A 16541-nucleotide genomic window follows, 5' to 3' on the forward strand; every position below is an offset into this window, starting at 1 on the left:
ATCGCTAAATAACTATAGTAAAATTATTTATTTTTTTGTAGTTGATTTTCAGTAAAAGCTTTATTGTCACACGACTGTACGTGCATGTATTACATGTGTGCATGCGTTGTGATCGTTTGAATCATTTCTTACTTCTTATTTTGTCTTTAATTACACTATTATTTTTATAAAAATAAACATGACAAATTAAGATTATAATATCAAAAAATATTTTTAGTATGTTATAAATATTTAAGATCATAAATTTTAAAAGTTTATTCCTGCATATAATCTCAAACTGAAGCAAATTGGATATCCAATTCGGATTTGTATGAAATAAAATGAAAGAATTAAAATTTTATTATTATTGAACAGTCAATGAAGACTGAAAAGATAGTCAAGTTGAAATTAGAAATTTAAACCTCTCGACGTCAACAATAACAATTTACCTAGCAGGGACGTCACAGCCATTTATATATGTTTGACAATGAAAAATAAATTGACTAGTAATATATTTTATTATTAGATTTATTTTTATCTAATTTCTAAGTGCAAGGTTCAATAGTTTTGGATTTTTAAAGTATTTAACTATACAGTGATAGACTGATAGTATATTAAAAAAAACAGGTAAATTATTACAAAGGACTCCGTTCGTACTAGTACTAGTAGCATTTTGTGAGTATATAAAAAGTTTATCTGGATGCGATGTTTATACCAACCCATGATATATAAATGTCTTCACAAAAACTTATATTTTACTAAATATAATTCATCAATACACATCTTCATCCATTTTTTGTGATTTTAACTATAATAAATTGGTATAAATTAATATTAGGTGATAGATTTGGAACTTTCATGGTACATTCAGTAATCAAAAGAAAATTCAAGTGTACTCCAAATGATTTATTCAAACCAGAAAGTGTTAATTTACTTTTGGTTTAGCAAAATTCTAATGAATGATAATTTTCTTAACGTTATTGCATTTATAGATTCTTGACCTTTTTTTTCTTTCTTTCATAATCTTTAGCTTTCAATCATTGTAACCCAAAAAAATGTAACAACAATGAAACTTCCATAAGCTTATACTTTTCTACGTCATTGAATTTTGATGCAACCAAAATACACTCGTTGTAGGAATCTAATTGAGTTTTGTCATATTAATTGGTATCCTTTTTAGTTAAAAAATTAAATAATCTTTGATTTGTCAACAAATTATTTCTTCAATTATTACTATTTCAACTTTAACAAAGTTGACATAACACATCTAGTTTATGATTATGAGACAAAATATTTCTTTTTCTATTTGCAACTTTGATCGTTAACGTTGGCGATATGTTTACAATGAAGCAAACAGACCACAAGCCTCCTTTCTCACTTTTGATAGACTTTCATCAGATGTTGAAACTTGAAGCTAAGAGAAAACGTAAATTGATATTTATATTTCATAGAATAAGTGTGAACATCAATAATGGCTCTGCTGCCCAAACATAATCTTTCGAGCTGAACAACACACACATCATTAGGCTGAAGAAGAATCAAAGTAGACATGAGTCGCGATTCTGAAGACGTAAGTAGGCTTTCTTAGCTGAGAATTGCACTATCAAGGCTACAAAATCTGGCAACTGTTATGCACTAAAATATCGAAAGAGTTAAGCAGAACATCCAGGTGAAGGCAGGAAATTCTTCAGCATTAGTGCAGCGCGCAATTGGAGCACTGGTTTAACTAACTACTACATACATAGAGATAACTTTTCCAAACTCCAAAAAAAGTTGCAATAAGCTAAATCATGAAGCAATATCTCAATTACTAGAATCTGAATTCAATCCACAGTTGTGCATCAAGGCATGATATGATCATTTAACAATCTATGACAACGTCAAGCTCCAAAACAACACTCATCCCTAACCACCAGAACTGGAAAACACAATGAAATGAAGTGTGTAGCACTACTAAAAATGAATGCTCTAACCATCAAGAAGCTAGTAAAGAATGATCAGAGTAATTGAGGAACAAAATTTTTAAATCCTTCGACAGCACAAAATACGAATGGTGTTGTTGCACTATGATCCCACATAAAGAGGGTCATTCCACTTCTTACATTCAAGCTATAATCTCACATATAAACACAGATCGGTGCAGTAAATGCAGCTGAGAATATTTCAAGGCACAAGTGATTAGAGCAAAACCGAACAGAGAACCCACAATGGCAGAGCAAGCTTCCCTTCAAATATATATTTTTATAAATTTACTTCACAATACATAAGTGATGAGTGTGAAACAAATTTGGTAGTTAGGAAGCTGCATTTTTTTGACAGCATAGCAACGTGGCAAGTTTTTGTGCTACTCCGGATGATTAGAGTCTAACTCATATAATAGAGAAAAAGATCGAAATCTGCCCTTATGGTTAGAAGTTCAGATTTCGAGCCAAAACTAAATGGCGACTGGCGAGGATATGGATGACTCCCAACTTTTAACAGAGGGCAAAGTTGGACCATTTCACATAGTTCAAGGGAAAATTGAGCTCTTTACACTTCTTACTTATCCAGACTAGTGATGGGTAATGTCACTTGTTATACAATAAGAAGTGATTTGTAATATCAAACTGAATCAACATATGCAGGATTCAATGTATTCTGAATATTTTTAAATTTATAATGGCTTCATTAGAATGACAAAAGAATTCTGAAGAACAACAAATACACTTGAACCAAAAACAAACAACTCAAATGACAGCTGCTATTCTAACTAAAGACATAATAAAATGTAGAAGGTAAACACACACAGATTGAGAACCCATAGAAGGAATACGAAACACTTTTAAGACATCAGAAATAGAGATCCAAGTCAGATAGAAGTATGTGAGTGCTTCACCAAAGATAAATAACAAGAGAACCAAACCACAAACAATGGGGTGAGTTCACTCAAACAAAGGCGGTGTTAAAGTGAGTTAAAGAAACAGGAATGAACTACGGTAAACTTAACTTACATTCAGAAATACAGAAACAAGAGTAAAGATACACTTCAACTTTATCAAGTCAATTCACTAAAATCTACCTATGACATCTTAAGAAAGAGAGAAGGGACTCAAAGCAGGCCAGTACAGCACCAATGCAGGACAAATGTGGGACGGTAAGAGTGTGAGGCGACAATGCATCAGCAAAAGAGACTTGGAACCCTAGCATAAACTAAGCTAAGAGCCTAGGCTTGGCATCAGAACTCTGGCTTCAGCCTTGGGAGGGTGTAATTGGGCTAGAGAACTTTTTAAACTAACGAGTACTGTATAGAGAACCCCAAAACCTCTTTCATTTTGATTTTCCAGTTAACTGAAGAACCATATTGAAAAACTGATAATATTAAAAACATAAACCATGAACCGACCAAAAACCGAAAAAATCAAAATTTTCGTTTACATTTGAGTTCTCGATTTTCTGAAAAAATAAGCCGATTAAACAAAATAAACGAACTTATACATGTATATGCTATTTCTCACTTGTTTTGCCTCATCTTGGATATCACATTACTTTTGCAAAATGCAGCAAGATTGCCAGTAGTTTAATTGCATGCCTAACTATTTGACTCCTTATGAGCTTTCATATGTTTTTAGTGATGCTTTAATTTGCAACACTACCTCATTAAAAATATGATTTTTGTTTGACATTTGAAAATAGTCCCTTTACAGTGTTCGTCTGAATTTAGAAATTCCACATTCCTACTTTCATCAAAAAAGAAATTCCCTAGGGCTACATTCTACTTGAGAAGAATTTTTTTAAGGAAATGACTATTCAGTTAAGTATCTCATAAAAGCCATGCACTTGTCCCCTCTAAACATTATTTGAAGTTTGAATTTCCTGAAAAGTACCATAATCCAAAAACAATTATACCAAACTTGAGTGCAGAATTCTTTAGTGTGAGAAAGAAAGATTACTAGTCAAATGGTAGTCAGGCATTGAGGGGTTTAAAGACTCGTGGCTATACATCACACCTCAAATCCTTCGAGAAGGACAAACCCTATGGATAAAAAGGTATAGTCACAAGTTGAGCTTGTCATGACTAACAAAGTTTAACGGCTAAAAAATGGATAGAGAAAGTCGGAGAGGCTTGGCAGAGGAGCAATATGTAGGTGCCTAAGAAGGTGGAGGAAGATAAACATGAGAGGCTTGTCAAATGTTCCTTGACCGTGCAGATTGGAGAAAAATGCAATGCTTCTTGGAGGAGGGATCTATAAAGTCAAATTCCAATGCAAGCTAGACAGATGTTTTTTTTTCATGACTAAAAATCTGGCACGGGAAGTTAGTGTTCAGGAAAGGGACAATTGAAATTTGAGATAGATTTGATCCACAATGACCAATTTTATTAGCAAAATTCAGTTAAGAATTTGAATTATATTCCATGGAGGACTACCAAACTTTGAATGTAATAATACATTGATAGAAGAATATCAGGTTTTCAAAAGATACCCACCTATTACACCAGAGACGTAATGAAATTCAAGGATACTTACTAGAACTGCAGATGCATGGAACCACACCCTAGCAAGACAAAAAGCCACATCAATACCACACTTCTCAAAGGGATGTAGAATATATTATTCTTATTGAACAAACAGCAAGAAAATAAAATTGACAACTCACTCAAACAACTCACTTCAAGGCTGCATCTGATCATTCTCCAGTCATACATTGCTCCAGGATGACCATACCATGGATCAGATGCAATGCAACTTATTAGAAAGTGTTTTTCGGAAAAAAATTTAAGAAATAGAAAAAATAACAATGACTCCAAATTATTTCCAAATAATATAGAACCCTTAGCTCTTGATAGTTTTACTATTCTAACCTAAGGAGGCTCATTAACAAACCACCCTCAAGTGTGCAATTATTCAGACAGGACCAAATTAAAGTTCAGAAAGCAGAACTTGTCGAGAAAAATTAAAAATTGACACGAACAAGAAAACACAAATTATCACTGATGTCCAAGGAATCAAGTTGATTCACAACATTAAAAGGGAGTCACAGTAATTCCTAACAAACAAACCAAGGTACCTTCTCCAGGGTGCCTTTTAAGCATCTAAATCACTGAATCTTGCATCAATGCCCTGGTAGATATCCTGAAGGAAAAAGTAAATTAGACTTTCCAGGACCCGAGGATTCTGAACAGTATGTAAAACAAAAGAGAGATGATACACAATTAAGAAATAGGCCTGAAAACTATATAATCCCACAGAAATAAACAATTAAATCAGAGATTTGAAGACAAGAGTCAAGAAAACTAAAAGTACAGAAAGGGAGAAAAAAAATAAAAAGACAGATCCCAATCTACATTCAGAGTGAACAGATAATTCATTGTGTTTATTTACAGAGACATATGAAGAACCATGCTTCTGTCAATATCTATTTTGGCACAAGTTATTCTCCATTCTCAAGACTTGAGTCCAAAGTACCACTTGAGACATGTTCACTATTTTAAAATTGTATGAAGCTCTTTATAATGTCACCATCAAGAATTAGTACAGAAGGGAAAAACGCCTTTGGCAAGTTATCTTACGATAGAACAGAAAACATTGCACTGAAAGAACTGCCAAGATATAGATCTCCCAAAATCAGCAATCTTCTCTGCAACTTCAACCATGCCAATCTCCGAAGCACTTAACCCATGATAGTAGATAAAGACATATAAAGCCCAATGATTAGAGAACTGAAAATAAACTAAGATCATATGATCATAATACACTAGTATCTAGTGCAACAGCATGTCCCTGGTCATAAAATCATTGTTGTCATTCACTTGCCCGTGATGAATGGGTGGCTCAATGCCTGGGAAACAGTCATTCTCTTTTCTGGATCTAACACAAAAATTCTCTCCATAAGATCTTTGAAGTGAGCCAACATCTTTGGGTCTTCACCTGGAGAGCCCAAAATTATTGAACTGATATCTTTTGGCTTGATATTAACAATCAGCTTCCTTATGGCCTGCAAAAGTATACAAGTGCAACCAAAATTTAATATATAGCAAGGTTATCATTAATGACTATCAATGGTTTGATTATCTGGGAATGACAAGACAGTCTAAAGTCTACAAGAAACGACCTTCTTTGTAACAGGATCCTCTTCGATGGCAAGAAAATTGAGATCTTGGTCAAAATGTTGTTCTGTAAATGCACCCTGAAATAAGAGAACGGAAAGAATTATTGTTTCCACACTGACCATATCATGTCAATTATTAAGAAAGATGCAAAAACTGCAAAAGCAGCACCACCTACTGCAATCACCTAGAATTGTCCGCAGCAACTACTTAACCAGGTTAATAGCTTCAAATCATAAATATTCCAAATTAGCTTAGGGTAATATGGAGAATGTCTAAGACGAACCTTTCTAAGCATCTTTTTTGGAAATGGACCTTTCAATTCCATATGAAGACGAAGCATGTCATTATTAGTTGGACCTGGAAATAACACTTTCCCAGCATAGAGCTCAAACAAACAGCAACCCACTGACCATATATCCATCGGATGATCATACGACAAGCCAAGAACTGCAACATCACATAATACAGAAACTTAATCAAACAAAAACACACAATTCACAAAAGTACTTAGGATCAATGTCGGAGCATTGAATAATAGAAACAAAGAGAAAGGGAAGTCCCAAAAATATAAAAAGCAAATATTGAAGAATTGATCTTACTGATCTCTGGGGCACGGTAAAAACGGCTCACGAGGTATGGAGTAATTTCATTTTTTCCAGCAAACATAGCATTACCAAAGTCACAAAGCTTCAGCACATTTTTTGCTTCATTTACCTAAATAATCAAATACAGAAAGGTTAACATATATTACAACTTAAGGGAAGCAAAGTAAAACTCTCAGCAGATGTGAAGTCGGAGAATTAGCTAGCCCACGGAAAGAAGAAGATACACAAACAGTTGACTTACCAACATGTTGTCGGGTTTAATATCACAATGAAGCACACCACAATTTTTTAAATGCTTCAAAGCAATGAAAAGTTGCTTTGCGTACGTCCTCACAGCAGTGAGTTTGAGTCCAATGTTACGTCCAAACTTCTTCAAAACCTCACGGAGATTCATATGAAGAGACTCAAAAACCAAACAGAGATGATTCCGGTACTTGAAGCTAGAAATAAATCGAACACAGTGGCGCTTGTCTTCAGGATCTGCACCAACTAGCTTCTTCAGTATGACCAACTCTTCCATACCTGCTTTATACCTGAAAAGGATGAAAACAACATAATTAGGCCACCAGATCTATCAAGGGCAGCACAAAATGGGGAAACTAAGAAACTACTCACATTGTTTCATTATTGCGTATCATTTTTATTGCTACTTCCTCAGGGTCACCAGGTCTAACCTTGAGATCTTTAGCGCGGACAACAGTAGAAAAGACTCCTTTACCATGAGCAGCAACAATCTCATAACGGCCATCAAGAATTTCTCCGAACCGATAACCTGCAAACCGACAAGTAGACACCAACTAAGACAGCGATTTTCAGCCATCATAGCAAAAATTAATCAACATAACAAGCTTCTCTGAAACTACTTCCTGCCAATCTTAAATCAACTTTTTTTCTAACCGAGATATCCCAGAGGGTCAGAGCTGCAAGGTTCTAAACTCGATGGATAATGGGAAAAATAATATCAACTAGCAAAAAGAAAATCTCAACTTCAAGACATTTTTTCCTTATGTATTGTGTTTTTGGACCTGAATAAATATTGCACTACTATAGTTATTAAACAGAAGCAAACAGAAAATGAGTCATAGGGTACTCAAAATTTATCAAGCATCTTCGGATAAAAATTAACAAAGAGAGGCTATCATGAGCAAAAATGAAATGGTGCCAAGTATCAGATGTAGTAGCACACTACCACTAGCATGGAAGTAAAAGCTGAAATATGAAAGATCCTGGTAACAAGTGAGATGAAATACTTACTATAATACCCTTCCGGATCATCCCAGTTATCATGAAGGCCACTGCGCTCAACCGCCACACCATCTCCTTTGCCCTGACAGACAACAAATAAAACCAGAGAAAAATGAAATTCGGGTGCTTATTACATAAACAAGGAAAGGACTTCCTATAAGCAGAGTAATATGTTTCCCACAGTTTCAGTACAAGTACAAAGTAAGAAACCCATCCTCTTTTTCTCTCTTGTTAGAGCGGAGTTTTCCTTTGTTATCGTTTGGGCAACGAGGAGCAAGGAAATATAGGGACTCATACAATCCAGGGTTCTAACAATACATTATATTCCTAGACACCACCCTTTAAACTGAAATTAAATGGTATTACAAAATCTCCAAGATCTAAAAGAAACAGACATAATGTAGTGAGAGGAATTTTATAGCCATCGTTTCCAAAATGGTTCACTGTTTGTCATTTTTGGTTCAGCAGGAAAGAAAGGTTTGCTCACTATTAGTTGAATTAAAAATAAATAAACAATGAGATGGCCAACATAACAAGTGCTACATTGGATTACCTAACAGTATGCATGCTTTTAGTGCCCAATCTCTCTAATATTAAAAGTCAACACAAGCTAAATCCAAGAATTAGCAAACACAAAATCTCTGACTATGTTTCTAAGAAAGCAACTGACCATCTTCCTGATGCCAGCAGGCGATTCTCCAAATATATCGTCACAAAACATGTCAGCCGACCTCTCACTCTGTAAAGAATAGTAAACGGAAGTCAATCATCAGATAAAGCCAGCATTTAGGAAAAAGACTATTGGAGCAAAAGGCAGACCTAGAAGGCAAATTACTGCATCAACTAATTCTAAAACAAACTTTAAGGACAAGAACTAAGATCTCCCAGAAAATAGTGTTGAAAGATAAAAAAGCAGAATGAATACCACCAGTCCCCCAGAAAGAAAAACCCCATTTAAATCTCAATGGCATGTGAACACACCTTTGGAGTACCCTGTCCCAGTCCACCAGCTCCAGAAGCCTGCACATCACCAATATGACCACCCTGCAGAGGTGATTTCCCAACAGAAAATGTTGGCTCGACATCTGCACCATTGCTTTTAGCATCAATAGACTCTTGCACAACATTCTGTCTGGCTGCCAGTTTTTGGGTTGACTGATCCATGTGAATCTCAACTAATGCCAATAAATGAAAAACATAGTTAGAGCCCAGAAACTCAACCCAGACATGCAAAAAATCAATAGAGAATATCTTAGCACAAAACTCTAGAATCATATACATTGCAATGCAAGACTTCATAAAACCTGAGTGACAACAGACTCCAACTAACATAATAAGATCTATAACATACAAGAGAGCAAATCCAAAATCAAACTCATTAAGCAGGCAGAAATTTGGCACTTAAACTGCTATGCAGCATGGGAGATTGATTGGCCAAAATACAACATTCACAGCTTATATTCATGAATACGCAGATGATAAACCTGTAGGTGTTTTACCACCGTCGAGTTTAACAACAAAAAAATGAAAAAACAGAAAAATACCAACCAAAGACTTGTCATTCGCGTAAAGGTATTGAATAGGCCAAGCTTTGAATATTAAATACAGCAAAACAGAATCAAATGATATATCAAGAAATCTCAAGTCAAAGAAATTACCAACGTCCCCAGATTGAGTTACTTGTTCCTTCTGTGAGTTCTTTATCTTATATTTTTCAAGAATAGCTTGCCTTCGCCTTCTGCTCTCCTCCTTAATTCTATCAAGTTCATCTTCTTCTTCCTGTTCAGCAAGCTGGAAAACAACTTTTTCCTGATAATCCTCCTGCTCAACTTTATCTCTGCGATAAACCAAAAATGAGAAAAACAAGAACCACATATTATGTAAAACACCTCTGATGAAGAGGTTCTGATATCAAAAGTCACTAGCTAGAATTAACAATACCTTTTAGATCTCTCACTCTCTGTCTCTACAGCATGTTGCTTTGTGGTCTCAGTTTTAAAGTGATTAATGCCAGTCTCATAATGTCTATTACGTCTATTATAAGCAAGACTGTCATCCTGCTGCCTGCTGTACCTATCACTATTTCTATCCCTATCTGCCTCCCTACTACGTCCCCTGCTTTCCCTATCCCTATTCCTCCTTTCTCTCTCTTCCCTCTCCCTCTCCCTCTCCCTTTCCCTCTCTCTCCCTCTCCCCCTCTCATATTCTCTTTCTCTATCCCTTTCCCTATCTCGAGCTTTCTCTCTTTCCCTCTCCCTCTCCTTATCGCTCTCCCTTTCCCTCTCCTTATCGCTCTCCCTTCGCTTTTCTCTAGCCAACTCACGCTCCCTGTCTTTCTCTCTTACTCTATCCCTGTCATTCTCCATACTCTCCCGAAATCTATCAACACTCTCCCTGTTATAATACCTGTCTCTAGAGGATCTACTGTTACAAGAATTATGCTCCTTTTCCCTATCCCTTGAAGACTCTCGGCTTCCATGTCGATAGTCCCGGTTGTATCCAATTTTTTCATCATCAAAGTTACTTCTATATCTGCTTTCCTTTTCATAAGTGTCATCTATCTCACGAGACTTAGGTACAAGGAAAGACTCCTCCAGAACACTTTTTGATCGTGATCTTCCTCTGGAGCGATCAGGTGACTTGGATGACTTTGTAACATGTCTCTCTTCAGGGTGCTCATAATGTGAAGATGATACCCTAACAGATCTATGCCTCTTCCCAACATTTTCAGGAGTTAAGGATTTTATTATTTGATCCTGTAAAGCACTTTCATCCTCATGATAGCTCTTTTGTTCTGTACTTTCTTCACCAGCGATACTATCTTCTTTCTGTGGTTTAGACTCCAATTTATGAAATTCATATATGTAACTACCATTGGCAGAATGCTTGACTCTGGACTTTCTTTCTCTAGAACTATCAGCCTTTCTACTTTGCTTTTGCTCATCATGCCGTCCTGAAACAGTGGAATCTCTGTCAACTTTTTCAACATTGTCTGCAGGCCCTTGTCCTTTAGCTTCATGCAATTCCTAGACAAGAAATATGAGCTGAATTAAATGATAAAAGTCCAATTTTCCAATATTTTAGCAGACAAAAAAGATTCAAATTTTAACAGTCACGAGAAAGTTTCTTACTAATAAAAAGAAAGCCCTCAATCATCAGGACTTCAAAGCTCTGTATGGAATACATAATTCTCATGTCTGTTTTATGCAACATACTTATTAATCAAACAGTTGAAACAACATTAATTTAACATATCTTGACACTAAAAATAGTAAAAATCTAAACAAAGGCCCCTTTTTTGGTTGCTTAAAGTTGAAATGTTGCATTTGAAAACAGAAGTTTTTCACTACTTACCAAAAAGATTACTTTTTTTTTCAAAACTAAACTAAATTGTATTGTTAATCTTCAAAGAACCATGGCAGCAACCAAACAGGCCCTGGAAGAATAAATAAATAAATAAACACGATATTTATGCAGCAATTAAAATCGAAAGAAATCTGAACAGACCATGTTCAAATCATCTTCATTCCCCAATTTTTTGGCCACGATAATCTCATCAGCATCACCAACAGCAGCAGTATCCACAACATCATCCTCAATGATTTCTCCTTCCTCCATATCATAATCAATCCCTAAAGTAGAAACACCAACAACAGTACCAATCTTCATCTCTTCTCCTGGTTTACCTCCGTTCTCAATCTCACTTTTTGATTTAACCATTTCCTTCTCGGATTTCGAATCGGATTTCTCTAGGTGCTTCTTACTATGATGGCGATGGTGACGGTGGTGACGATGATGGTGTCGGTGCTTACGGCGTTTCAATGGTTCTCCAGTATCCTCATCGGAAGGAGAAGATCGATGGTGTTTGCGACGGGAAGGTTCATTGGAATCGCTGGCCATTGAAGAATTAGGGTTAGGTTTTGTCGGAAAATTATTCGGGTCTAAGGGAGATCCGATTGAGATGATGATGAGTTATAGAGAGAGAAAAGCTGAGGTGATATTTGGAAATAAGAGAATAATAATAATTGGGTACTGAAGTTTAGAAAGTTACAAATAGACCCCAAAAAGTTTGTTGATTTTGATTGATTTGTTTGAAATACGAGGGAAAGGGACCAAGAGTGGACTTTCTCATTGCTAGCAAAGGATAAAGTTGAACATGATTAGATTGATCATAAATATTGTTTTGTTTATTTTTATTCATCTACTTTTGACATACGATTTCTTAAAATACAATGGTTGAGTGTGTTTTTGTATTAGAAATTAGGATGTTGAGATGAATGTATGGACATATTAGGAGCAGTAAGATTATGAATGAGGTTATCCAAAAGAAAGTGGTAATATGCAGACGATGTGTGTTGATACCCCAATAAGGAGGTGCGAGAGATTGCTTATAAGGGGTACGCGAAGCTGAAAAAATTATTGTGAAGAGGTGATCATATAGGATATGGTGCAACTTCGTATTATTGAGGACAAATCTCTAGATAGGAATAATTGAAAGTCGTGTATTAGGGTAGAAGGTTATTAGGGATGGAGATTGGAGTGTTGTCTTGTCGTGCTTAGGTTTAGGCCTTGTTAGTATTTGTCGTAGTACTAGACGTACTCTTATAGTTCTTGTCATATGTTGTTTATTGTGTTTCAATTATCACACTATTGTTGTAAAATGAGAGCAAAATATAATAATACTAAACAAGTAAGGAAGACAAATTGTGATGAGAAGTATAGAGTGGAGAATATTATTTAAGTGTGTTCTCACAAGGGTGAAAAGACTACCCTTTTGTAGGATTTAGAAAACACGTGTTTTCATCCTTTAACCAAATACGTTAGTACAACTATAATAAAATATAATAAATACATACAATACGTTAGAGATGAATTAAGAGAAACATCCACACAATTAAGTGTATTTGTAACACTCCCCCTTGGATGTTTATAGATAATGTGCCTCGTTAAAACCTTACTAGGGAAAACCCAGTGGGAAAAAGCCTAGTGAAGGAAAAAGAGTACACACATCTTGTAATACGCCTTGAGTGTTACGTCATTAAAAACCTTACCAAGAAAACCTAGTGGGACAAAACCTTGGCTAAGGGAAAAAGAGTACAACACGTATTTTACTCCCCTGATAAAAAATTTATTTGAGATCTTGGAGACGACACATTCCAATCTTGTATCTTAGCTTCTCAATTTTTGATGTTGGCAATGCCTTAGTGAATAAATCTGCAAGATTATCACTCGAACGAATCTGTTGAACATTTATCTCACCATTTTGTTGAAGATCATGTGTGAAAAAAAACTTAGGTGAAATATGCTTTGTTCGGTCTCCTTTGATATATTCTCCCTTTAATTGAGTTATGCAAGCAGTATTATCTTCATACAATATTGTTGGAATCTTCGTTTGCACAAAAGACCACATAATTGCAAAATGTGTTTAGTCATTGATCTCAACCATACACACTCTCGACTGGCTTCATGAATAGCTATTATCTCTGCATGATTTGAAGAAGTAGCAACTATTGTTTGCTTCATCGAACGCCATGATATAGATGTACCTCTATATGTGAATAAATAACATGTCTGAGATCTAGCTTTATGTGGGTCAGACAAATATCTCGCATCTGCATAATCGATCAATTCTGACTTGGATGCATTAGAATACAACAACCCCATATCAATTGTTCCTTGAAGATATCTGAATATATGTTTAACACCTTTCCAATGTCTTCTTGTTGGACATGAGTTGAATCTCGCCAATAAACTTACTGCGAAGCAAATATCTGGTCGGGTATTGTTGGCAAGGTACATTAGTGCCCCGATAGCACTGAGATATGGTGTTTCATCACCAAGAATCTCTTCATCCTTTTCTTGGGGTCGAAATGGATCTTTATTTCTATCGAGAGATCTCACAACCATCGGGGTACTCAATGGGTGTGATTTATCCATGTAAAATCGCTTCAAAACCTTTTCAGTATATGTTGATTGATGGATAAATATTCCATTTGCCAAATGTTCAATTTGAAGGCCAAGACAAAATTTTGTCTTACCAAGATCTTTCATTTCAAATTCTTTCTTCAAGCACTCAATAGATTTTGAAAGCTCTTTAGGAGTTCCGATGATGTTCAAGTCATCAACATAAACAAATATTATTACAAATTCAGATTTTGACCTTCGTACAAAAATACAAGGACAAATAGAGTCATTTTGATACCCTTCCTTTAACAAGTATTTGCTAAGACGATTATACCACATTCACGCTGATTGTTTCAATCCATATAAGGATTTCTGAAGCTTTATTGAACAACTTCTTTTGAATTTTTATATGCTTTAGGCACTTTTAGTGCTTTAGGGATTTTCATAAAAATATTGTGGTCTAGTGAGCCATATAAATAGGCTGTGACAACATCCATTAGATGCATTTCAAGCTTCTCATGAACCGTCATATTTATTAGATACCTGAAGGTAATTGCATCTACCACAAGTGAATATGTCTCCTCATAATCAATGCCAGACCTTTGCGAAAAACCTTGTGCCACAAGTCGTGCTTTATATCTTACGACTTTACCATTTTCATTTCGTTTTCGTACAAAAACTCATTTGTGCCCCACTAGTTTGACACCTTCAGGTGTTTGGACTATTGGTCCAAAAACTTCACGTTTTTCAAGTGAAGCCAATTCCGTTTGAATTGCTTCCTTCCATTTTGGTCAATCATTTCTCTGTCTACATTCATTGACAGATCTTGGTTCCAAATCTTCATCTTGTTGTATTATTTCAACTGCAACATTATAGGCAAAAATATTATCCACCACAATATTATTTCGATTCCACATTTTTCTCATCGAGACATAATTTATAGAGATTTCCTCATTCTCATTATTTTCAGGTACATAGACCTCCACTTTGGTGTCATCATTTATTATGTCTCGGAGCTCTTCATGAGCAATTGCCTTCATATTATGACCATCTTGATCATTTATTCCTTTCTTTTTTCGAGGATTTTTATCCTTGGAACCAATTGGTCTACCACGTTTTAAACGTGGTCCAGACTCATTTGCCTTAACATTTGTCCTATCGGGACATCAACTCGAACTTGAGCATTAGCAGCTGGATATATGATTTAGTAACCCGTGGAAGGTTAGTAATACATCCGGCAGTTGATTTGCAATATTCTGCAAATAAATTATCTTTTGAACTTCTTGCTCACATTGATTTGTTCGAGGGTCTAAATGAGACAGTGAAAGTGAATTCCAATCTATCTCCATTTCCCAACTGCTTTTTGGTTCTCCCCCCTAAATGTTGGGTATACTGATTCATCAAAATGAGTCTTAGGTTCCAAATATTTTATAATAGAATGAGATTCATACCCAACATATATCCCCAACCTTCTTTGGGGACCCATTTTTATACGTTGTGGTGGAGTAATTAGAACATATACCGCACAACCAAAAATTCTAAGATGGGAAATGTTTGGCTCCTGACCAAAAATCAATTGTAATGGGGAGATGTCATGATAATTGGTTGGCCTTATGCGCACAAGTGTCGCTGCATGCAAAATAGCATGCCCCCAAACCGAAACAGATAACTTTGTTCTCATCAACAATGGTCTAGCTATCAATTGAAGACGTTTAATCAATGACTCTGCTAAACCATTTTGAGTATGAACATGTGCAACACGATGTTCAACTGTTATTCCAGTGGACAAACAATAATCATTAAATGCCTGAGATGTAAACTCACCAGCATTATCAAGACGAATTGTTTTTATTGCATAATCTGGAAATTGTGCTTTTAACCTTATTATTTGAGCCAACAACCTTGCAAAAGCCATATTGCGAGTTGATAATAAGCACACATGAGACCATCTTGTAGATGCATCTATCAAGACCATAAATATTTAAATGGTCCACATGCAGGGTGAATAGGTCGACATATATCACTTTATATCCGTCCCAGAAATGCAGGGGATTCCACCCTAATCTTAGCCACTGATGGTTTGATAACCAACTTTCCTTGTGAACAAGCAGCACAAGAGAATTTCTTTGATTGAAGAACATTTTAGTTTTTCAAAGTATGCCCATGTGAATTCTCAATTATTCTGCGTATCATATTATAACCGGGATAGCCTAACCGGTCATGTCAAATGATAAAATCATTAGAACCAGTAAACCTTTTGTTTACCACGGCATGCGATTTAACTATACCAATATTTGTATGGTACAACCCAGAAGAAAATGCAGACAATTTTTCATGCACAATTTTCTTCTCTGCATTTATTGTAGTAATAGAAAGGTATTCAACCTTTCCTTCAGTCGCAGTCTCAACATGATAGCCATTTTGGCGAATAACCTTGAAACTTAACAAGTTTCTTTAAGACTTACTACAATACAATGCATTATCAATTACCAATAATGTTCCTCCAGGTAGTAATAAGGCCGCTCTTCCAGAGCCCTCAATCAATTTTGTACTACCGGACATTGTATTAACATATGCTTTTTTCATTACCAAATAAGAGAAATATTTCTTTTCTCTTAGTATTGTATGAGTTGTGGCACTGTCCAGAAGACACATATCTCCATTACTCATCTTGAACCAATTGAAGATTGAGGAATTTTATTTATCTTCATAAAATAAAA

At 35.5% G+C, this 16541-nt stretch overlaps 1 protein-coding gene across 1 annotated transcript; it reads right to left on the reverse strand.

Moving 5' to 3' along the window:
• Window positions 1-1596: 1596 nt before the first annotated feature.
• Window positions 1597-11925, reverse strand: LOC102597700 (serine/threonine-protein kinase prpf4B). Its single transcript, XM_015303031.1, has 14 exons — window positions 11425-11925; window positions 9859-10943; window positions 9576-9754; window positions 8899-9092; window positions 8588-8656; window positions 7927-7999; window positions 7288-7444; window positions 6914-7205; window positions 6667-6781; window positions 6351-6514; window positions 6070-6144; window positions 5528-5952; window positions 4615-5090; window positions 1597-4512 (listed from the first exon to the last, which is right to left on the reverse strand). Exons 1-12 carry the CDS (start codon window positions 11815-11817, stop codon window positions 5764-5766), a joined length of 2985 nt encoding a protein of 994 aa, XP_015158517.1. The 5' UTR covers window positions 11818-11925; the 3' UTR covers window positions 1597-4512; window positions 4615-5090; window positions 5528-5763.
• Between the last annotated feature and the right edge of the window lie 4616 nt (window positions 11926-16541).

This window comes from Solanum tuberosum, unplaced genomic scaffold (genome assembly GCF_000226075.1).
Source record: "Solanum tuberosum cultivar DM 1-3 516 R44 unplaced genomic scaffold, SolTub_3.0 scf00410, whole genome shotgun sequence".
NCBI classification, from domain to species: Eukaryota; Viridiplantae; Streptophyta; class Magnoliopsida; order Solanales; family Solanaceae; genus Solanum; species Solanum tuberosum.